Source organism: Lontra canadensis, unplaced genomic scaffold (genome assembly GCF_010015895.1).
Source record: "Lontra canadensis isolate GAN:19392208 unplaced genomic scaffold, GSC_riverotter_1.0 scaffold56, whole genome shotgun sequence".
Lineage (NCBI taxonomy): Eukaryota > Metazoa > Chordata > Mammalia > Carnivora > Mustelidae > Lontra > Lontra canadensis.
In genome coordinates this window covers 12,297,275-12,322,743 of record NW_022631050.1, presented here as the reverse complement: position 1 = coordinate 12,322,743, position 25,469 = coordinate 12,297,275, and the positions used below count along the sequence as shown (strand labels likewise).

Here is a 25,469-nt window from a genome sequence, read left to right as displayed (position 1 = left end):
AGAAGCAAGACAAATGCAGAATTCCTAAAGTAAATCTGATCATTGTATGAGATAGAAAAATAAACATTTATGAAATAAAAATATGGCAAATGATGTTGCCCATTTGCCTATCAAAATAAAAATACATTGTGTTTTCTTTTCTTAAAAGTTACCACAAATAAAAAAAAAACAAACTTTTTAGAACATGAAACAAAATCACAGGGCAGACAAAGAAAAATACAGCATTAATAGAAGTCAACAAGGCCTAAGTTTTGGATACTCAAAGCACCCTCTAGAATTTGACTAAGGCTAGGACCCCCATTTCATCTGCCCTTGCCTACTGAATTGAAGACTGCTTCACTCATTTCATCAGGGTCATTCAAAGTCCTATTTGTTTTTCTCTTTCCCCATTTCTTGACTCATATTTTAGTGTTTCTTTCTTTCTAGATTATCATTTCCCTAAACTTGACTCTTAGCTACCTTTCACCCAAACTTCCGCAGTCCAAAAACTTTTTGAACTAAAGATCTTTTTCAAAATGAAAGGACCCAAATCCACTCAGAATTCTAAACAGCTTCCTGAATATTGCCTGACTTGAAAGACCATCCGGAAAGATAAGGCAAAAAACAGGCAGTTTCCAGTGGGAAAAGAATGAATTAACCACTTTTTCCTCTAGTCATGTCCATATTTCTTTCCTGAACAAACACTATACTGGAATGTCAAAAATTTCAGATTCATATAATGAAAAATAATGGAAAGTTAAGCTGAAGGGAAATTTTATATAGATAGATAGATATGTACATATCTATCTATCTATATATATATATACACACACCATGATTGCCATTTATATTAACTAACTAGTATGGGAAAATAAGCATTTCCACAAGGTTAGAAGCTGGACAAAGACTAGTTTCTCAAAGAAGGCTTTAAAGGTCCTGTACAAAGGAATCCAATGCCATGAATCACTACCGAATATGTGGAGCTAAATACCTGAATAAAGAATCACTGTATCCACTTCAACTTCATGTTGAGTTAATCTGACTACTGACTTATAGATAAAATACTCTTTGAGTGGTTGCCAACAAATACCATTGTTTTTTAAGCAAATGGAAAACTTATCAATCTATGTCCAGAGAGAATGACGGCATCACCACTTACATAAACATCTTTCCAATTCTACTTCACTTGGCTCTATACGTAAATGTAAAAGAAGAGAAGGGATACAACCCTTTTTTTTACTTTTTCACTTTCAGCTGACTTTGCACAGACCTGAGTTAATATTTCATAGAATTAAACTTTTGCCAATAAGTACTAATAAATAGCCCAATGCCCAGAGGCCTCAAAAAGACTTGCTATTAAGCAGAAGCAGAGGGAAAGTGTCAGAGAATGACATCTGGGTCAATTCTCCCAGGACAGCTTATAAGGATATACAAAACTGCTACAGTCCTGGTGGTCAACATAACATGTTCCAACTGTTCCAGGTTTTCTTTCTTTTTCTTTCTTTCTTTCTTTCTTTCTTTCTTTCTTTCCTTTCTGTCTTTCTTTCTTTTAATACTTTATGGTTGCGATTTTTTTTTAAATTTTCCTGAAGAATCAAAAAGCAAAAGGTTCTTTAATATACCATACACTAATGCACGAAAAAAGCTATTTCTTATATTCTTTTATTCTGTATTGCTTCCAGACATTATGTTTTATTCTGATCATAATCTCCACAAAATTCTAACTGCTAAATAAAGCCTAGTCTCTAGATACCAGTACTCCATACCTAACAAAAATGACATTTCACAGAGCTTTTAGATATTATATCCCAGGAAGCATATGTAGCAGAGAGGTGGCCAATATTCAGAAGCTGGATTTTCCTGTACTGCCCAAGTGATCAGGAATAACCAAACATTTTAAATGAATTAAAATTATTTATGGTCAGAACACTTGAAGATAAATCCCAGGAATACAAACACAGGAGGAAAAAAATGAATGTGGAATGCATTCTGTATCATCCAGTAATGTTTGCTACAATGAGTCCGTTCTCAAGGCAGATTCCTAGGGTTTTACTGCTTATGATGGAAACCTTGGAAAGGAGGAAAAAAGAAGAAACACCATTAAGGAAAAAACCTTGGAAATGCTCTGCTTTCTCCCTGCTCAGGCAAAATCACTTATCTTCATTTCTATGCATGTCTTCTTTGTTCTTGATTGTAAAATATTTACATACAGAGTCGATATGTTATCTTAATATTGTATATCAAATGTACGTCAAAGATAGAAAGACCTCCCCTAAAAAGTAGTGCATTAATTTGAGGGGAAAAAAAAATCATGAGCTACTTCCAGTTAAGCCAGCCACGTTGGAAAGTCCACCAACGGATGGAAATTAAAGTGTATGGTGTTGTTTTGGTAATGTCCAACTAATTCTGCCTTTTACATAATGTCCTTTGTCTGATCAACCCTGTATGAATGCCCGAATGGAAAGGGTTTGGGTTAGGAGAGCTTTCTAAAAAGATACAAATGCTTGGCAACCTCCTGCTCCCAGAAATTCTCATTTAATTAGTCTGGAGCAACACCTGTATACTGGTATTTTGTGATGACTACAGGGCGAAAAAAAAAAAAAATTAAAGAAGTTTGGGAAGGCATGACCATTAGATTTGTTAAAGGATAATAAAAACATGACCTAAGAAATCTTCAAAGCTGTGCCAAATAACAGGTATCAATTTACAGGACTTAATATTTATAAAGACTATTGCAATGTGCTTTCATGTATTTTATTTATATGATCCTGACAACACTGACATTATTAAAATCACTTCCATTTTTAGATGAGAAAATTAATATAAGAATTACCACCTTTTCATTATTTCATTTTATGAATGAATGTGTATGCTTGGAAAAACAGCTACATGCAACCATTCTTTTCTTTTTAAAGATTTGGCACAAAAATAAATAAATAAATAAATAAAGATCTGGTCCAACTTAGACTTCATATTCTTTCATTTCCTTTGCCCAGATTTTCTTTTGTGTAACGGAAGTTTTGTGTGATTGCATATATATGTGTGTGTACTTTATTAATTTTAATTTCTTTCCTTTTAACTTTTTATTAAATTCTAGTTAGTTAACATACATTGTAATATTAGTTTCAGGTGCACAATAGAGTGATTCAACACTTCTCACACAGCCCCTGGTGCTCATCACAAGTGCCTCCTTAACCCCAATCCCCTATTCCACCCACCCTCCCTTTGCCCCTCCTTTCTGATAACCATCACTTTGTCCTCTGCAGTTAAGAGTTTGTTTTCTTGGTTTCTCTCTCTCTCTCTCTTTTTTTTTTCCTTTTCCCTTTGCTCTTTGTTTTGTTTACACTCACCCTTTAACAATCTGATAAAAGCTACAAATTCTCCCTACGGGAAAATGCACATACATAAGACAATCTGGCATTCAAGTTAGGGTGTTTTGTTTTCTGTTTTATCTTTTATATTTTTTAACAAATGAAGAATACTATAATGATGTTCCAAAAGAAACAATAACTTATTGTGCCACTCTAGCAATCTATAAGACATCATTTGATTTTTCCACCATACCATGAGAATTGTTAAAAAAAAAAAAAACCCTAAACTTGATCACATATATTTTTCTTACCTTTATGAGAGGATTCTGATTTTGAGAAATGACGCGTGGAATTATGCTGGTTTGTAAAATGAGTGTAATCCAAATCTTCAGCATCCGTCATGATAGGTGGTGGTGGCCTGAAGGGAAGTCCGAATTTAAAGAGATACTCTAATTAGTGGTGACTACAACTACACCTCTCATTGGAATACATGGTAAAAACATTTTAGTAGAAATGCAAAGCCACAATGTAGAATTCTCGTCTTAGTTCCTTGCCTGTTGCATAACCTTGAATAAATTATTTTATCTTACTGTTCCTTTGCTTTGATATACATAATTCAATAAAAACAAATTATTTTCTGAGCACCTAATATGTAGGAGGCATTGTGCTAAGGACGAGAGAAAAAACATTAATGAGATGTATGACCACTGCCATTGAGAAATTGACTTTGTTTTGGTAGATTTTAAGAAGAAAAAGAAGAAAAAAGCAAAGGATAGAAGGGAAGTAATAAAGTTAAACAAGGAAGAAAGAAAAAGAGAGGGTGAGGGTGGCAGGTCAGGAGGGAGGACAGGAAAAAAGGAAAGGGGAGGGCGAGGACATGGCTCAGCTTATAAAATCTAGAGCAAAGTTCCTCAGTCCACTAGGTGGCAAAACAGAGCTTAGAGAAGGAAAGGACAGTCACACACTGGCAACTTTTTATGTCAAAAGGAGACAAAATCTAAAAATACTGGGGAATTTTTATTACTCCAAAACTGTAATTATTTTAAAATCACGTGCCTTTTTTTTTTTTTTCCCAAACACTTGGCATTGATGAAGATGAGGAACAAAATCTCTCATCAGAGGTGTATTAAATGCTGCACTAGAGCATGGAACCAGAAGAGGTAACAGAGTACGTCAAATAAATGAGCATGCTGAAGGACGTTGTTTGTAGCCATATCTGCAATCTGGAAGGCACGAGTATACTGCAGTTCAGAAAGGTATGATGAATTTGATACAAACGGCTCTGTCATGCAAGAATAAAGACGAGTGATTTTAAATTTCTCCCTCGGTCTCTAAGCAGCAGGTCTCTGGGTATTTGGAGTCTGCCACAGGTCAGCACAGGATGTAAGCTTGAGGACTGTGCTATGGGCTCTCCTCAGATGATCTCAATGAACTTTCAGGACCAGTCTGCAGGGCAGCTATCACACACATACTTCAGAGTTACACTGGGTTAGATGAGGCAAGTGATCTGTCCAAGCTCACACAGTTGTTAAATGGCAGGGGTGGGGCTCAAATTCAACTCCTTTTCAAAATCAGTGTGCTCTTCACTACACTCCGCTGTGCTACACACGTGTGTAATTTTATCAGCAGCAGTATCTGCATTCAAGACTATACACACACACACACACATATGTATCTTATACTTTCAAATGGTATTTGGCTTATATTTTTATATTTTCATGCTTTTGTTCTACATATATAACTAATATATAATATAATGTGAGCATAAAATGATACGGTATTTTTTATTTTTCTTATTTTTCAGTTTGAACTACTTGTTTTCAAATACTAGAAATTAAACATAGTGTTTTTCTTTCATTACTGACTAACATTTATAACATGTACCTTAAAAAGCAGTGTTAGGAGTTAGCAGGAAGAGTTGAGACAAACGATCAGACTCTAGAATTAAGAAACTCAACTTCAAGAAGAAGGTGGTTCAAGAAGTAGCTTAGGCCCAAGAAAACAGTACTGGTAATCAGGATGGCAGAGCCTCATCTTCACTCCTCCATTAAACTCTCATATTAGGTGATCAAAACCCAGAAAAACAAAAGCCAAGTGGAACTCTCAAAAAAAAAAACAAAACAAAAAACACAACAAACAAAAACCAATGATTACTGCCTTACCATCAACCTATCAAGGAAAAGGATGCTAACGTGTGAAACAACACACAGAACTTCCACGGGCTAGGGTCTCCACGGGCTAAACAAATCAACCTAGAATGAGCTCAGTTTTCTTCGTATCCTGTCTGCTTAGTTTGTTTTCTGTTTTTTGTTGTTGTTGTTTAAGATTTTAGAGGAACAGAACACATGCACACAAGCAGGGGAAGGGCAGAAGGAGAGGGAGAGACAGAGTCTCAGACTCCCCACTCAATGCAGAACCAAGAGTCCACGGCTTAAGTGACTGAGCAGCCCAGGCACCCTATGTCTGCCCAGTTTTTTATTACACACCAAACAAATCTTGGCTTATGGCTTCCAGTAGTACTATCAAGCTATTTGCTGCACTGGATACAGCTGTTTTAAAGCTAAGGATATTCATATTCAAAATCAGGAAAAGCTTGCTAACCAATAGTCTGTTTCATAATTTTAGAAGTATTAGGAATACCTGTCTCCTATTGTTCTCACAAAATAATTTAAATGTTTAAGTCAGCAACACAGCCAAATACCTTTCAGAATTCACTCAAAAATCATTTCTTTAGGCGCCTGGGTGGCTCAGCCTGTTAAGCATCCAACTCTTGCTTTTGGCTCCGGTTATGATGAGAGTCCTAGGATCAAGTCCCAAGTAAGGTTCCCTGCTCAGTGGAGTCTCCTTCTCCCTCTCTCTCTCTCTCCCCACCCATACCCCCACTCATGCTCTCTCTTTCAAATAAATAAAATTAAATTAAATAAGTCATTTCTTTAAGAGGCCCTCTAAGATACCTGGACTAGGCTATCTCCTTATTCTCTTATAATACCATGCACTTTTCATCCAAAGCATTTAACATGGTAATAGTTATTTATACCATTATTGTTTAGATGATACATTTCATGAGAACAAAAAACAGTTCTTTCTTGCTAACTGCTGCTTACTCTAACTATGGGCAATTATTAGGACACTCAACAAATATCTGATGAATGACTAAGTAGAGATAAATATATTTCATACTCATAAGAATGCTGTAGGAACTAAATGAGATTTTTAAAATGCTTATGTTTTTCTAAGGGAAGAATGCAAATAAAATATCAGGAGTATGATGAGTATAAAATCCTACACTTCAAAAGATTTTGGAACTTGGTTGAAACTTTTCTCAGTTATAAAGTGTCTAAGTCAGATCGCCAACTGACTTTGCATTTCCTTAGAGAGGGTAGAAAATCTTGTAATGGACAAAGAAACTGATTTTGGACCATGAATGTTATAAGCTCTCATGATAATTTGTTTTCCCTCTACTACTATTATCACTACACTGAAGTAAACTTCTAGACCTAGGATGCTCCATGATCCTTAAATCCATCTCTTTGTGTACAAACAGATAAGTAAATCCACCATACTTAAATGTGAAGGAGGAAATAGAAAATGTGAAAGAGGAAACCACAGACTAACCAGAAAGCATATATTCTAATATTAGTTGTACAAGATCTGTGGTAATAGGCTTACTTTTTAACTACGAAATACAAATTTCATAACATTCTCATTTTGTCACCTATATCTAGATCTATATCTATACATATGATCTTTCTATAACTGACACTTAAAGACAAATGTTCCCTTCAAGTCAATAAAAGACTTCAGTTCTACCAGTCATAGGTCACTTTCACTCATTTAAAATAGCTATTTTTAATATTGGATCATTTGTTTATTCATCTTCAATATACCAAATATTTTTAAAGTAACTTACATTTCAGAAACTTGTTTTCAACTTTAATACATCTTTTTAAATAGACATTCCAGACTGGCCTATCATATCTGATGTCAAAATTATTAGTGTTTAAAGTGCCCCAAAATTTAGGAGATTACAGAAAAAAACAAAAGATGTTTTAATTCAGTTGACTAAAGAAAACATAATAAACTACACTTATTTACCTACTGAGAAGACATTAATTACTTCTTATTTTACTTGGATATTGCAGGGATGAAAATAAAGTCTGCCCTAAAAAAACCTTTGGCTGCCAGGGAGAGGGGAGTATGGAGAGGATGGTTGGGTAACGGATGTTGGGAAGAGTATGTGCAATGATGAGTTCTGTGAAGTGTGTAAGCCTGACGATTCACAGATCTGTACCACTGGGGCAAATAATACATTATATGTTAATAAAAAAAAATTAAAAACAAAACAAAACAAAAAAACCTTTGGCATGTGCTTACTTAAAAGATACAAGAAGAACTAACTTTAAACAAGTGATAGAATATACTACTGTTGCCCTAAGAGCCTTACAAACCTGATGTAGTTTTCTGAAGGATATTATCTTCTAAAACCCCATGGGTTTTAAAAATAGAATACAGTTGTTTTTTTGTTTTTTTTTGTTTTTTTTTTTTAAAGTAGGTGGGTGTGGAGCCAACATGGAGCTTGAACTCATGACCCTGAGATGAAGACCTGAGCTGAGATCAACAGTCAGATGTTTAACTGACTGAGAGACCCAGACATCCCAAAACAATGTGGCCTTTTAAGGACACTAAACATATTCACTTTCAGTCAAAAAGTCTAGCAGCTTAAGTGTGGGCAGTGAGTAGCAACAGCAGTGTATATTTTTTCAATGTGATAAAAGCTAATACATATATTAATAATTAGGACCAATATTCAAAGTTTTAAAAGAATTTTCAAAATGTGAAATTTAGTGTTAATTCTGTCTTTCTGTACATAATATTCTTTCTATTCCAATCAGGTTTTTTTTTTTAAAAAGCCAGAGGAAGCAATAAAGGATAAAAAAGAACAAAAAAGGTTGCTTCCTCAAAGACTTAAATATTGCTAACTTGAGGTAGGAGGTAGAAAGATAGCAACTACTCCTTGAACTATGACCCAAGGCTGTTTGAGAGAAGCCCAAAAGTACATCTACTATAGCCACAGCTATTTGATCTAGTTGGATTTAGAATAGTCTGTCATGTCTCAAGTAAGTGCCAAGACTTTGAGACTCATGCAGAAATGAACTTAAGCATGTATAAATATCAAGAACACACCAGTATGACCATGAAAACTCAGTAAAACTTCAAAAGCTGATTTTACTGGGAAATTGTTTAAGTTCATCCCTTCTTAGATGAGGGCTGTGAATCCAAAGACAAGAACTTGTCCTAACAAAAAACACATCATTCTTTATACGTCCTAGTTTCTGTAAAATTATGATCTTCCTGATTTGACTTGATCGACCCAGTTTAAGAAACAAAGTTTGAGAATTATCCTGCAAGACTTGATACCACCTCACAAATGCCAATTTCTGAATCTCCTCTCCAAAGAACACTCTTCTCAGACTATACACATCTCCTTACTCACCCCAAGGTCAAGTTCCTCACTCCCCTTTTCAGGTGGCATCTTACCGTGCTGGCCTGTCATTCTTAGAACGGTGAGGGTCATCACTCTGTTTCGACTTTGAGTGTGCTGATTTAGTTGTTTTTGGCTAAGGATAGGAAAAAAGAAAAAAAAAAAAAGAAGAAAAAAAGAGAAAAGAAAGAAAAGAAAAAGAAAGGAAAAGAGAAAGAAAAAACATACATATAGAAAACAGCAAATGGTAAGATTGTTAGCTTTAGAAAATATCTAAATCATATCAAACTATATCAATTTCAACTTACTTACGTTCACATGAACAACAACAGTAAGATATTTTTACATATGGTCACTCAGATAAAAAAAATTATAGTCACAAACCTATGCTGGAAGTGGTCAGTGCAGCCAGATGATGGGCTAACTACACATCAACATGATCCCTGACAGAAGCGTGCCTGGTCACCCATTATTAACATAAAGCTGCACAACAGCTGACAAGAACTTCCCGAGTCTGTGGAATGTAGGTCTGTGATCTTAAACTTATTTCTGAACATGTGACTTGGGGATGGTGATTTTCAAGCCAGGAAACTAAGGAACATTCAATTCAACCTTTCTAACAGAAGAACGATGCCAGCACCAATTACAGAATCTAGGAACTAAAGAACTCTTGATACTTGCTAGAAGTGTGGCCTTCCCCTTTTATTGCCTGATTGGTGATTTTTAAAAATACTTACTTCTTCACAGTTGAGCTAACAAAGAATCCGAGTAACTCCTGGGCAATTATTTGTAGCTTAACTTATAGAGCAGAAGCATTTGGGAGCCCTTCTACTAAAATGAAATACATTTGTTAGGAAAATCCTGAATTACTAAAAGGGTAAAAGAGAGACCTATACATAATTAATAATGCTTTCATTTGTTTTCAGACTGACAACTGAATAACTGAGCAACAGGAAACAATAGAGCAATGCTGTTATCACCGTTTCTATGTCTTGTTTTTCCTCCGAATCAGTGCTGAAACCAGAGACCCAAGGGAGGAATTTGTTCGAGAGAGAGAGGACAGTGCTAAACATCACTATGGCATGGATACACACCCGAGTTGAATCTTCTCAGGCCTAGTACAAACTCCCTCTCTGAAAAACCTTTACCTTGGGAATTCTTCCTCCCTGCAACTCTGCTGTTCTTCTACTCTGCATTCTTCAGCCAGCTTGACCTTGTATCTGTTAGCAGTCTACACTGTCTCGTTTGCCCTCCTACATTTTACAGTATTACGAGGAAACTGTATGTTTGCCCTTCCCTGTTAAGTGCAGAGCGGTGCACTGCACACAGTAACTACTGAGTAATGTCCGTGACCCTGGACCTGCAACTACCATGAACAACAATGATATTGCTTACAGCAGAAGAAACGGCAGTCACTACTCTGTCTAGTGTTTCTGACTGATGAGGGGAAGACGATAGATAGTCCAAGCTCGTGCTAGACAGTTCCTACACTCTGACCTAAGCCATGGTTGCTAGTGGTATCTGTTGGTTTGCCACGGATCAAGTTATGTCAGAGGAAAGAAAAATTACGGGCACATGATCATAGATGGACAATATAAGCACACAGAAAAAGCAGAGAGAGAAAAAGAAAAGGCCACTGGGGAAATAGGAAAGCATGAGAAAATACTACTTTCTCCTGTAAGGTAAATATTAGTGAAACTAAGGTTGCTTATTTACCCTAAAAGTAGAGTCCCCGTTACAAAAATTAAAGAAACAATAAACAGAACTTACCTTCCAATCAGGGTCGTGCTTCCTTTTGTCCAAAGATGATTTCTCCCGCTCCTTGGCCTTCTTATAAGCTTTCTTTTCTTCAGCCATGAGAAGTCTAGCGATTTCCTAAACAAAATCCAATCAATAAAATTGATTGCAGAGTTGTGGGCAAAAACTACTGTATATTTCTCAAGAGTACTGGCCAAATGAATATGAACTCACCTCATCCTGGGCTACCTGAGCTGCTCTCATGTCCACCTGGGTAGCCTACGGTATAGAAATACACAAAATTGAGTCATTTAACTAGAATCTGTGTCATCCATTTTAAAAAATCTTCCATAAAAGTAAATTGGTATTTCAAACCAGCTGTAATCAACATCCCTGAAGTTTAGTTAGTATACTTTCACCAGCCAGAACAGGGGCTATTTTTATCAAATTCCACACCAGATTACTAAAGGATTATCAGGACTCAATGAAAGAGAGACAGGGATATGGAATTCTGTTGCTAATGTTTACTCAGTAAGTAAAACTGAACAATCTATTCCCATTGTCTTGATTTTTCCACCCATAAAAAAGGTACCAGCTTCTCAACTCATAGAGGTTCATTATGCCTATTACATAATCTCAAGAATGATTCAATTCAAGAAAACCTAGTGATTATCACCTAAAGTTCTACGTGAAAATTCACTCACCAAAATTTCTTCTTCTTGCAGTTTTCTGGCAATTTCAGCATCATACCATTCCTGATCTCTGTGGGCCACTCGTGAGGGAGTAGAGACAGCTTCTTTCATCCCTCTTGGCTTCATTCCTAGAAAAAACTCAATGTAATAAGGCAAATGCATTTGTTTTCTGAAAAGATGCAAAAGTTAAAGTTCTTCTTTAGTATCTAACTCTGACGACACTGCCATCACTACAGAATTCCGTGTAGGGTGCACGTGAAATAATTTTTTCCCCTAGGCACAGAAGTGGCAATGCAGATTATCTACACATTGAAACAAAGTTACCCACACAAAACCACCAGGCAAAACTCCCCTTTCATATAGTTTCTTCAACAGCAGAAAATCGCACAATGAACTGTAAGTGAGGCTTTTGCAAAAATAGCTAGTGAAAAAAAGGTGAAGTCACTGAAATTAAAAAAAAAAATAGAGTAAGGAGAGTTAGAGAGTCAGGAGTTTTAAAAAGGCTGAGGAGTCAAGACGAGGAAATGAGGGTCTTCGTTCTATTTAACTCTGCCTTGCATACTTTACTTCATGGGGTACAGAAACAGTATCACCGGGGAGCTATGTGACAGTACCTGTGAGCCCACAAGTGGCTCTACCATAGTTTCCGCTCTGATGGGTCAACAAACCCACTTGCTTTAGATCCTTCCTGTAGCTTTGATTAGTTCAGTGTTGTTGCTAAATTTTAGGGAAGATATAACAGAAGGGAAATACCAGAGAACATAATGAATGACTTTGATTTCTACTCCTCTGAGGGAAAAGGAACATGGGGGACTGATGGGGAATTTTGGCATTTTTCTTTGAAATGTTATAAACAACATATAATCCTTTTATAACTTTTAATCAAGTGGTAGCTGCTAATGTTTATTTCAAAATTGCAGATATTTCCCTCTTTGTATCTTGTATTAATTACAATTATTCAACAATGTAAATGTATTGTATACAGAAGTAATAACAATTTTTAGTGCCATGAACATGATTAACCATCTGGAATAGTGACTTCCAGTAAAGGGACTACTGAAGGGAGAAAGAAAATTTACTTCTAACTGCCTACTTCTTTGTACCAGTGGCTGTCAGCTCTAGCTATATATTAAACTCACTTGGGATGCTTTAAATAAACATAAAAATCTTCATCTCAAACCTCAAGGATTCTAACTTAAGTAGCCTGGATGAGATCTGGCCATCGGCAGTTTGGTTGTTTTAATCCTAATAGTTGATGCTTGCTTGAAAATGGCATTGAAACTATTAGTTTACTATATTATATCCATCAAAATAACCATACATTAAAATAATTTTTATCAAAATGCCTCACTGTACTTGACAAAAAGTAAAGGAAAAAATACAATTAAATTCTGAGCACATGAAGAAATTTAAATTATTTGGAGAAGTCTCTCTTTGTAGGGCTTTACATCTAGTTTTGTGGTAAATCCACAAGCCATGTATTCATCTGTCTTCCCCACAAATACAGACTATTAAACCTGGATTTCTTAACTTCAGGCCTATTAGCACCTGTTTATTCAGAATACAGAATTCACTTCAGTTTCCCATCATCTCTAGAGCTACTGAATCTTACACTGCTGGGCTAGGCTGGGCTGGGCTGGCTTTAAAACATATTTCTGAGTGGTTTGGGACAGTCAGGAAACAGAGATATTCCCAAGAGTGAACCATATTTAAACGAAATATAAACCTCCCTGAGTTATCATTAGTTTGGTCATAACTGGAAAACAGTATTTCAGGGAAAATAAATGAAATTAGATAGGGAGCTGGAATTGGACAAAGTTAGTGGAAAAGAGGTTGTGATACTATTCTCCTATCTATAGGAAACTGATACTTCTCTAAGCAGCTGAGTCTCACAGCAAAGATTACAGTTAGGCCTTGTTCCTTCCATTTTGCCACCAGTGAAAGAAACAACAGAGTGGGATGTGTTCAGATTTTAACACACTAAACCCTCTCCACTCTTACTCTACACTACAGAATTCACTAAGAAAACATTTTGTCTTAGTATCTTTCAAAGTCACTTAGAAGACATTCAAGTGAAATAGTCAAATGAACAAACTTAATCAGTTTAATAGGGTGGTAAGACTGTCACTTCCAGGCAGTTTAAAAGAAAATGATACACAGGTCAGTGGAACAGAATAGAGAGCCCAGAATTAAATCCATGCAATATGTTCGATTGATCTATGACAAGGAAGCCGAGAATATACAATGGGGAAAATACAGTAAGTGGTGTGGGTAAAACTGGACAGCTACATGCAAAAGAAATAAAACTGGACTTATACTATAAAAAAATAACTCAAGTGGGGGTGGCTGGGTGGCTCAACGGGTTAAAGCCTCTGCCCTTGGCTTGGGTCATGATCCCAGGGTCATGGGATTGAGCCCCTCATCAAGCTTCGCATCGGGTTCTCTGCTCAGCCGGGAGCCTGCTTCCTCTCTCTCTCTCTCTGCCTGCCTCTTTGCCTACTTGTGATCTCTCTTTGTCAAATAAACAAATAAAATTAAAAAAAAAACAAAAACTCAAGTGGATTACGGACCTGAACATAAGATCTGAAACCATAAAACTCTAAGAAGGAAACATAAGCTCTTAGAAATGATTTTTTTTTTTTTTTGATTTGACACCAAAAGTAAAAGCAACAAGACCAAAACTAAACAACTAAACAACTGGTACTATGTCAAACTGAAATGCTTCTACATAGCAAAGGAAACCATTAACAAAATGAAAAGACAACCTATGGAATGGGAGAAAATATTTACAAATTTGGTAAGAAATTACTATCCAAAATCTATGAAGAACTTATCCAACTCAATAGCAAAAAACAATCTCCCTTAAAAATGGGCAGACATTCTGATAAATATTTTTCCAAAGACATATAGATGGCCAACAGGTACATGAAAAGGTGCTCCACATCATTAATCATCAGGGAAATGCAAATCAAAACCACAATGAAATTTCACTTCGCACCTGTTAGAATGGCTGTTATCAAAAAGACAAGAAATAATGAGTGTTGGTAAGGATGTGGAGAAAAGGGAACACTTTGCGCACTGTTGGTGAGAATGTAAACTGGAACAGTCACTATGGAAAACAGTATGGAGGTTCCTCAAAAAATTAAAAATAGGACTACCATGTGATCCAGTAAATTCCATTTTTGGATATTTTTCTGAATGAAACAAAAACACTAAGTCAAAAAGATATATGTAACCCCATGTTCACTGTAGCATTATTTACAAAAGCTAAGAATGGGAACAACCTAAGGGTCCATCAACATATGAACAGATAAAGAAAATACGGTATATATACAGTGGAATATTATTCAGATATAAGAAAGAACATCGAGCCATTTGCAACAACATGGAAGGACCCTGACAGCATTATGCTAAGTGAACTAAGTCAGCCAGAAAGAAACAAATACTTTATGACCTCATTTTATAGAGAATCATAAAAAAAATAAAAGAAAAAAAGAAAAGCACTCATAGATACATAACAGACTGGGAGTTGCCAGAGGCAGAGGGTAAGGAGTGGGCAAAATGGTTGAAGGGGGTCAAAAGGTACAAACTTCCAGTTATAAAATAAGTAACTATGGTTTAACTATTGGTAATAATTTTGTACTGCATATTTGAAAGGTGTTAGAGAATACATATTTTTTTTTAGAGAGTACATCTTAAAAGTTCTCATCACAAGAAAAAAATTTGTGCCTGTATATGGTGATGAATATTAACCAGATTTATGAACATTTTACAATATACACAAATATCGAATCATTTCACTGTATACCTGAAACTAATATAGTATGTTAATTATACCTCAATATAAATGAATGCATGAATGAATGAACAGAATACTTAATGAGTAAGTATTTGAGGTAATATCTCTCTAAGTCTCAAATATCTAGTGGAGAAACAGTTTATTTGAACTATTGATATGTCATTGAAATTTACATGTCTCACAAGCAAAATAACTCAATATTAGATTTCTAGCAGGACTGGTGACTATATGCAGTATGCTCGGTACCAGAAGTAAAAAGAGCTTTTTTAAGTATATAAGACAAACTTCAGATACTACATTGGAAGTCTATTCATTTCATTATAGAAAACGGAGATGCTTTAAAAATGTTAAAAGTGGAGTTAATTGAAGGAAATTAACAGAATGGCTGCTCTTATCTCAGTAGACTTAACAATCCAAAAATTAGCTTCCAAAGATCAGGTGAGGGCTACCTGGGTGACTCAGTCAGTTAAGTAGCTGCCTTCAGGCTCAGGTCATGATCCCAGGGTCCTGGGATCAAGCCCCAAGTCGGGCTCCTTGCTCGGTGGGGAGTTGGTTTCTCCCTCTGTCCCCCCACCCTACTCTCTCTCACTCTCAAATAAATAAATAAACTCCTAAAAAAAAAAAAAATCAGGTGAGCCATACTTAACAGCTGCACATTCTTTTATTTTTTTTTTTTGACAGAGAGAGAGAGGGAGGGAGGGAGGGGGGGGAGAGAGATTTCTGAGCAGGCTCCATACTCAGTGCAGAGCCCGAAAGGAGACTCAATTTCATGATCCAAAGATCATGACTGCAGTCGAAATCAAGAGTTGGACACTTAACTGACAGAGCCACCCAAGTGCCCCTGCACATTCAATTCTTAATCTAATTCTTGCTTGTCTTTTGTTCATCATTCTCCAGTTTAGGACACAAGAACCTCCCTGAACAAACACAAATAAAGCTTACCTTTAAATTCTCGCACAATAAGCTAAAATTATTAAAAGTACTAATACTGAAGATACATTTTTCCCAAATTTGGGATAAGGTAAGATGAGGACTGATAGATTCTTGAATATCATGCAAGAACATTTTTTAATAAGCCAGTCTGAAGCTTAGTGAATGTCACAGCAGAAAGATATAAATGTCTTATGGTCCTGAGAGGCTGGAAGTTAACCAGTAGGAAGTAATAAACTGTTATAACTCAAAAGCTCATTAGAGAACTTACCCTCAAAGGAGATAGGGTTTTAAAGTCCTTTAGAAAGTTAACTGATCTTATATTTAATTTAGCAATTGTAAATAGCATTCCTTTTTCAACTGACTATGCAAATTCTGTTAGAACTAGTTCTTTGTCATCTTGGTAGTTTCTTCATTACTAACTTAAATAAAACTTTGGCCTATGCTGCATTGTTTTTTTAAACCATTGGGGGGTGGGGGGGTAGCAGGGAAGAGGGAGTTTACCCACAATTCCAGTAGGAGGGTTATGAATCAGTGTTTTATTTCATATTAGTTTTACCTTTCTTAAGCCTGTTTAAGAAAGCCTCAAGTATAACAAAAAGCCATAAAGATTAACCGGCTCTCGAAGCATACTTAAAAAGCAGAATCATAGAATCAGAAATGTAGAGATAGGAGCAATCCTTCACATGTTATGACTCCAACATACCTTTCTACATTTGGATATAGACAGTATAACTTATTATAGAGAGATCATATCACTGCCTCCTCTACTCCCACATAGCTCTTTGTTCAAAGTACATCTAATTTGTAATTGTTTACATTTATTCTACTTTCTAGCTTGACCTATACCTCTGGGGCTCAGATCCAAGCATATATCCCAGAACATAAAGCCTGAGGCAGAATATTTCAGCAGATACTCAATGTGGTTGCTGAACTGAAGTTTCATTTTCTTTATGACCAAGTCTTTCAATAGCTTCAATGACTAACATCACAGGAAGAGATAACATGATCGAAGAAACCTATCAAATCAACCTGAATCTGCAACATAGAAACCAGTTCCAGACCCAGAAAAAGTGGTTGGCTGAGCAGTGAGAAGGAGAAAATCAGAACAGATGCCTCCATGGAACTCCCCAGTAACCTTTGTGTCTCTGTAAAACTTCAGGAAGAATAAAATAGAATGAGGGAGAGGAGTATGGCCTAATTATGACTGATAGTGGTCCAGCCACAAGGCAAACATCACCACAGCAGTTTCCAGATAAGAACAGAGAAAACCATTACTGTGTCAATGAAGGATGTCAGAGCCTCAAAGATGCCAGAAAATTTGAGGCTCAAGTCTAACATTCACCTCATTCCAAACAAACCCCAAGAACAGAACGTACCCGATACTGACACTTCAGAACACCAACTGCAGCCTTAGAGTCGAAGACGGTTACAGCTTAGAAAGAAACTTAAGGCAATGTTCTTCCAACTTCAAGTACAGGTCAAAAACAAATCCACCTCACCAGGAGAAAGTACAGTAATGATCATATGAGATCCAGAAAGCTGCCTCTTTAGGAAACAGCCCAGGTGATTCTGATAAAAATAGTGCAAGGCCCACAATTAGAAATATGCTGTTATAACAGACTGCCTATTCAATCTCTCACTTTACAAATGGGAAAGATGAGACCAAGAGAGAAGCTGGTACTTCCAGCCCCACTGGTTTTCTAGTTCGGCAAATACTATGAAGACAGTGTCAATACCTCTTACTTACAACCAGAAATTCAGGAGCTTTGATTTGGTATCTAATCTCTGGTATACGGTCTTGACAAATGAAGAACTGTATCCGGGACGGGCACCTCCACTGCAATCTGGGGCTAAAAGACCTTTGTAAGGAACTGGTGTATTTTCTTAGAAAGCAGTAGGAGAAAGGTACAAATATTTTTCCTCTTACTATAAACTTGATTTTAAGTAGATACCTTTTGTATTTGGCTCTAGGATTTATTTTAAAGCCATGAGTATAAACTAAAGAGAAAGAATAGGTTGCTTAAGATGCTTACTAAATACATTCGCTTGTATACATATACATGATACCAGGACTTTCAAGGTGACTGTCCTTTATTACCTGTGTCATGGAGCTGGAGCTGTTCCTCACTCTCTGAGAAGGGAGGAGTCCTGGGCCTGTGTTTTCTTTGTCTGTGCTCACCTTTCCCATGGTCCCTCCCATAAACAGCTTCCTTGCAATGAAACCCTGCTTTCTGTGAAGACTTGGGTGAAAGTTGGTCTTGGTGTCTGGACTGCTTTTCCCAATTCCAAGTTCGGTGGATACTGTTAGCCTCCCCATCACCAAATCCAGCACTCAGAAACACCTCACCACTGATCTTGGGAAGCGGAGGTCTCCGAAGTCTCTCATGATCAGACCGTTTCCTTTCACGCTGCTCAGTGTCAATTTGGGAACTGGCCCTCACTCTGCCCAAGCTATAGGATGACAGACATTTCCCCGATGAACAATGATCTTCTAGTTCTTCCGACTTCTCCACTGGATGTTTGGGTTTCTTGTTCCTTTGCTTGACACTGTTTCCATCACTTTGGAGTCTATATGACCTTGAGACTCCAGAACCCAATTCCCTTGCCCTCCTTGACTGTGGCTGGTCTGAGTGGAAGTGGAGGGATGTGAAAAATAAAATGCAGGTTAACTTAATGAGAGTTTGAACTCACTATGCAGGAAAGACAGGGCCCAAGTTTAATGTATTTTAAAATGGAGAAGACTACTTTTTCAACTTAACTGAAAATAGGGGACAGACATTTATTGGAATGGTCCATGTATACATGAAGGATTCTGGGTATTCAGTCAAAAACGTAAAAAAGACTAAAATAAAATTATGTGAAATAAATTTGAAAGAAGAGTTTGATCATGAATAGGGAGTTAGTATAGTACTTTGATATTTGCCAATAACAAAAACCACAGCCATTAAATGTAAAATTCTACTTATAAAACCAATTTGGAACTACTATGGGGAGAAAATAGGGATTGAGAGAGTCTTATAAAACAGAAAACAACTAAGCCTGGTGATAACTAAGCATCCCAGGAAGACTTTCAAATATTCTTATTGGAAATGACAATAAACCTCTATCAGAATGTTGCTAGTTTCCATTTCATTTGGAGAAATGACCCAGACTTTAGTATTTCCCTACTCTCTCCCAGCCATGCAGTTCAATGTGGAAGAGGATGGAATAGACAATTTTAAATGAGTAAATGACCCTGTTATCTTTAGACAACTCTGCTCCCAAACTTCCTTAACTTTGCCAGAGGAAAAAATTAAAAAGGAATGCCATAACAGAATACAGGAAAAGGAGTCACTTCCATCCCTGTATTCATTTCAAAAAATGAGTTGATACTGTATTCTCTGTATAAAAATGCAGCAGTGTGTGCTAACTATACAAGTCCCTAAGTGTAACACAAAATAGCACATAGAGGGGTGCTTTTGTTAGATCTCACTAAGGCAGGAGGATACTGTGAAAATGAAGGAAAGATATTACTGTGCACTTTGCAAGGCATACTCAATGTTTTCTAAGACTCAATATATTCTGGAATAAAAAGACATCCTAATTCCACAGAAAACTGCTAAATTAGCTAAGATACCTTTCCTGTTGAAATTACCCACTTGCTGAATTGCATTTGAAACAGCTACCCCAATTTGATGGGACATAGAGGAAATAATGAACTATATATTTTCTTAATTTTTAGGGGTTTTGTTTTTTTTTTTTTTAAGTTTTTTATTGCTAATCAAATAAAGGAACAGAGGAAGGGGAGATACATGCTAAATGTATCACTGATGCCACAAGGGTTCTCAAAACCTTAATCATTTCCTCTTGAGTTTTCCAGAAGAAAAGAAAATCTGCTTCAAAGAAGACATCTAAATTAAAAGCTGTCTTCCAAAAAGTTTACAAAATTATCTACAGAACTTTTGATTAAATTTATTTTTTACATAAAAGTGAAAGAGAACAATTATTCTCTATGAAAGAGGTATCTATTCTTTTACCAAACTATTATTTTAAGTATATCTTGACAATTGAGAAAGAATCAATTGACTACTGTTGTGAATTATTAATATAATATTGACTCGCTACTTAAATGATGACCACATCCAGGGAACAATGGTTTAGTGTTAATACCAGTGTTCCCACAGAGAGCTGCATGAATGAAGTCTGCCTTCCAGCCCCCCAAAACAAGAAGGGCTTTGTTTCTGACATGGATATGTGAGACTATGATTGTTTTGTTGTTGTTTTTAACTCTTTCTAAAAAGTTAACTAATATTAATACTTCTACTTTAGGTAAGTGTGCTCCAAGAATTAGAACAGAGCTGTCACTATATTTTCACAGAGTTGACAGGAAAAAATATATGTTGTCTAGTTCACTTGTGATAACTTTAAACCTTGGAAAGGAAAGACTGAGGTGGGGGAATCTGCTTGAATCCTTTGAAACCCTATCCAGGTTAAGGACTGAGACTTGTATATTTCTTGAGACTACGTTATTTGGCAAATATAATTAACTTACTTATAGCCAATGCATATACATTTATATGCATACAGACATATATATATATATATATAAACATTTGTGTGCTTCCATGTTTGTCTTTCAAAATAAGATGAATTTTGTGTAGATATGCAAGATATTGTTGTATACACATAATACTGATATATGCATAAACAATAGTACTTAAGAGTTTAAGTCTTCACCAAAATTACATTATTTGATCTTCTCAAAATCCATGTGAAGGATTTATTTTTAAAATCTCCATTTTATCAATGAAAAAAAGGCTTACTGTGATTATAGTAGAAACTTCCCAACACTACAATTGTTCTATAGAAGGGATGAAACTTGAACTAAGGTCTTGTGACTCCAAAAGCCTGATTTAAAAAAAAATGATCCATATGCCTATGATACAGGTATGGCTTTGAAAGAAAAACATGGATTCACAAATGAACAAGACACAGCATTTCAGTTGATATAAATCTGACATACATTTTAGATAATTTCAAATTTGCAGAAAATCTACAAATGATCATTTTTAAGATTTAAGCTTAAGAAAATAAAAGCTAAAAAGAAAGCCACTTCTATAATGTCTACTTTAATTATTATGTAATTAAGGCAAAAATCATAGTATACATAAAGATAGAGAAGTAAGATTAAATAATATCCCGATGTGTTGGGAAAAGACCACTGCAAAGGAACAAGGATTACACTTTACACTTTGTGCATATGAGCTGAATTATAATGTGGTTTCTATGGAACTCAACTTGGTCCAACTCAAAGGCAAATGAATGAGGATCACACATGTTCAGCAAACTATAAACTCGCAGCAACAACACAATTGAAGAGGAACTCTAATATTTATATGCGTATGCTCAGGAGTCACAACTTCACGATTTTTTTTTTTTAAACTTTAAGAAAAACCACTGAATTCTTAACATAGTCTCCTGCCCTAGAGGATGACAGCACTCTGGTTAAATCAACCAGATTTGAGTCCTGACTGAAATTAGCCAAAGGTTTTAACAGAGGAAGGCCAAAATTAATACTTTAGTATACTTAGTTATTTGCCATCCTAATGTTTTTATAGACTTAGTAGTTTCAAATGGTTGTTTTTATTTGCAGTGAACATGATTGCAGAGCAGAAATAAAAAAAACAAATGAAAAACGCCACAGCACATTTCTAAGCTTTTAATTAAAGCTGAAGAATAAATTCTTTGCCTTCTGGTCTCTAGCTACAGAAATATATGGCAATATTTTTTTTCTTCTTCTTAAATGATGTACTACATGATTTCATTTAAAAAACCAGCATAAGGAAAATGACTATCAAAAAAGAGCTGGGCATTTTACATATGGAAGAAGAGCACAAACAATAAATAATCAACCTGCTGATTAACTGCAGTAGAGCCAAGCTCTACTGGGTAAGATTGTACTCAACTATAGTAATCTTAACATCTACATATGCATTCCTTTCATTCTACCCATCAAAGACAAATAACTACCTGCTTCTCCTTTCCAGTGAAATTATAGAGAAGTATTGATAATTAGCTCACAAGGGCATTGGGGATCATTGACTTTAATATCTTTACTCTTTAGGAGATGCTTTAGGTTTTACTTACTTGTTAACCTAAGTCTGGTCTCCAAGCTGAACTACAAAAAATACTGATACTAGAATTATAAGAAATGTCTTTCCTTTGACAGATCTTTAAAGAAGATGGAACAATACTTGCAAATATTCGTTTCCCAACACACTTTTAAGATAAAGAATCACCGGCACCACAATTGCCACCACAATGCCATTGCCACCACTACACTGCAAAAGCAGGCACTAGAGAAGAGAAATTCAGAAGGGACTTCTCATCCTCAGGAATATGTCTATACAGCAGTCAAACAGCAAGGAAGCATCAAGGACAAATAATGAACACAGTGTCTTAGAATTTAATTTTGTCATCAGCACACATACTCATTGGTCAATGTTTGAATAGGCAAGAGGCACAGAAAGAAGCTTTGTTACCCAACTGATGTATGACGTACCATCTTCGTTATCCGTGGCACTCTGCTGCTTCGGACATTCTGCCCACACTCCTTGAGAAAGGCCAAGCCCAGAGACTCACCCCATTTTCTACACCCCAGTTTATGGGCTTAGAATGTAGTACAGCATTCCAAATGGCTACAGCACAACAGAATGCATGTCAAATCTTACAAAACCACAGTTGTTTTAACAGCCATAAAAATAGCTCTTATCATTCAACTAAGGAACAGTTGAATTCATTAGATTCAGAGAGGATCTGGCCACAAATCCACACAGCTCCTGAGGTCACTTTACAGACAAATTTAAAGGGGTGTCTTATGGTTGAGTCTAAGGACAGAGTAAATCATATTGTTACCTCCATTTTCGTAATAGTAACTATCTCCATAAACACTGGATCCAGAGGATTCTGGAAAGTGTTTCTTCCGCTTTTTCTCTTCCTGTAACTCCTTTTCTTGCAAAAGGCGAGCTATGTCCTGCAGGTACAGAGAGAATGCTAATCAGTATTACGAGAGAATGAACAAACCTTTTACAGTGGAACAGATTCCACCCAGTAGCCCTTCAAGTCAGTGGTTTGATATTCCATTGCCAAGCTTTTTGTGGGCTCTGTCCGTAGCTTTCCAGGCTTTCAGGTATTAAGCTCATGCTATTCAAATGCCATCCATAATAGCTCAACAGGAGTGGTGCACGATCCAGATGAACAAGAAAGGCTTTTTTTTTTTTTTAACTAAATTTAAATCTAATCCAATCTGGAGACATACAAACCTAGTTTTCCTAAAGCTGGTTATACAATATAATTTTTAAAATACTTATTTGTGGGCCCTTTTTCCAAGCTGATGATTCAGTAAGTCTGGATGGAGACGAGTGTAGTAATCTATGAAACTTCATAAATTGTATGTATAATTTTAAAAATTTATAAAAGAATTCTTCAGTTGACTCTGATTTAGCTTTGCATTAGAGTACTACTGTCGTTAGCTGAAGAAGAGAAAACGGTATTCTTTCTGTCTCCCCCTTGCTTCATCTCCAGGCAAGTTTTTAGCAGTTACTGAGTGATAAATAACATTCTGACCCTGCCCCTAAAAGACTACCATCATCATCTGAAAACAAAGGTATGTGTAAATAATTACAATACAATTAAATGATAAATGCCTCAATAAGAGGGTAAAAATATCAATGTGAGTATAAAAGAGGCAAGTCTTATTTCTGCTTAAGTTAATTAGTGCAGGGGCGCCTGGATGGCTCAGTGGGTTGAAGCCTCTGCCTTGGGCTCAGGTCATGATCCCGGGGTCCTGGGATCGAGCCCCGCATCAGGCTCTCTGCTCTGCGGGGAGCCTGCTTCCTCCTCTCTCTCTGCCTGCCTCTCTGCCTGCTTGTGATCTCTGTCTGTCAAATAAATAAATAAATAAAATCTTAAAAAAATATTAAAAAAAAAAAAGTTAATTAGTGCAAGTCTTTGTATTTGCGTTAGGTTTTGAATAAAGAACTGGATTCCAATAGGCAAAGTAAGGAGGGAGAACAACCTCAGAAAAAATATGAACGTTGTATTGGGAACAACCAACAGTCCATTTAGAACACAGGAGGTGGGGTGTTAAAGAGAAAGGTAAGTCAGAAAAACAGTCTGAGACTGCATCACAGGCCTCCTTACACACAATCTCAGTGTGCGTGGACTCTGTAGTCCACACTGTACGGGATGAAGGCTTACTAAACGTTTGAGCTAGAAAGTTACAGTGTTCAGAATCTGAAGCTTATTTCTATGAAAGACCCACAAAACAGCACATAAACTTTGTTCCATGTACACGTTTTTGGAAAGAAGGTCCCTAGGGGTTGCCAGATTATTAAAGACCAAATATGCAACAGCATTCACTTGTGAAAAATAACAATCCCAAGTAGTTTGAGGTGCCTACTTTATTATTTATAATAGGGAATATAAGAAGTGCTTAGATGTTGATATAAATTTTGAACCAAGAATTCATTACTACTCTGCCTTTTGCAATTTTTTAAATAAGTCAAAATGAAGAATATACTAAGACTGGAAGGCAAACTTCAAAAAAATTCATCTGAATAAATGAATTACTTTCAGGTCAGTGTAGAACATTATGGATGTGGCAGCTAGGTAAATCAGCAATGATTATCTGCATACTCAGCTTTCAATGTTCATCAAAATGGCCTTACAAATCTGACCTTATGTTAAATGAATACCTAAATTCAAACTCATGAATATACTAATTAACATACTGTCTTTAATGGATTTCTATGCTGGAAGCGTCTCATAAATTTTGTGCAAGATACACATACCTTTCTACCAATCAACTACTTGATTGTCTCTCTCTATGTATATGGTCATGTATACACAAACACATACATACATATCTATAGATATACATACATATTTATATCTACATAGTCTATATATACATATAGATATCTATTTATATACACATTACACACATTACCAATCTTAAAGTCAAATGTCTTGCTTGATTCCCTAATGCATCATTTTAATAAATCTGTTACCAGATATAGCCCCTGTGCCAGGTTCATTGTATTTGGTGTCTTATAAAGTAATATATCAATCAGTTCGAGAGAGAGAGAAGTAGGACAGATATCTTGCTCTCCCAAAGCTAGTATTATTATAGTAGAGTTTCCCAAATCTCTATACTTATTGCAAAATGGGAAGAAAATGCAAAATTTCCCTGAGTTATCATGTTTACTAAATACCTAACATTTTGGTTTGCTTTACAGGAAACAAGAAATTTCCCTTGCTGTAACAGTAAAAATATAAGGGAAAATTACCAGGTCCAACTGCCAGCAGACATGATTAAGTTAAACTATGCTTTAGAGACCTTCTACTTGCCCTCCCGCTATTGAATTTTGTCCTAATGGATACACAGTAATAAGCCAAGTTCTCAGTGTGAAGAACCAGGAAAGAAATGAGGATGATGTCACTTCTTGCCTTGTATTATCTAGTCAAAGACAGTGCCTTTCATTGAGGAAAATAAC

General features: G+C 36.0%; 1 protein-coding gene across 2 annotated transcripts in view; it reads right to left on the bottom strand.

Annotated features, from left to right (window-relative positions):
• Nucleotides 1-1,625: 1,625 nt before the first annotated feature.
• CCDC50 (coiled-coil domain containing 50) overlaps nucleotides 1,626-25,469 on the bottom strand; it is a 63,947-nt gene continuing 40,103 nt past the window's right edge. The window contains exons 5-12 of one of the 2 annotated variants that reach the window (XM_032875649.1): nucleotides 22,828-22,945; nucleotides 18,032-18,559; nucleotides 11,214-11,329; nucleotides 10,744-10,788; nucleotides 10,543-10,647; nucleotides 8,829-8,908; nucleotides 3,602-3,708; nucleotides 1,626-2,048 (exon numbers count right to left, since the gene is read on the bottom strand). In XM_032875649.1, the coding sequence (XP_032731540.1) occupies nucleotides 2,029-2,048; nucleotides 3,602-3,708; nucleotides 8,829-8,908; nucleotides 10,543-10,647; nucleotides 10,744-10,788; nucleotides 11,214-11,329; nucleotides 18,032-18,559; nucleotides 22,828-22,945 (1,119 nt within the window). In that variant the 3' untranslated portion in view covers nucleotides 1,626-2,028. The remainder of the gene's footprint in view (nucleotides 2,049-3,601; nucleotides 3,709-8,828; nucleotides 8,909-10,542; nucleotides 10,648-10,743; nucleotides 10,789-11,213; nucleotides 11,330-18,031; nucleotides 18,560-22,827; nucleotides 22,946-25,469) is intronic. The other variant, XM_032875650.1, reaches the window with a different exon arrangement.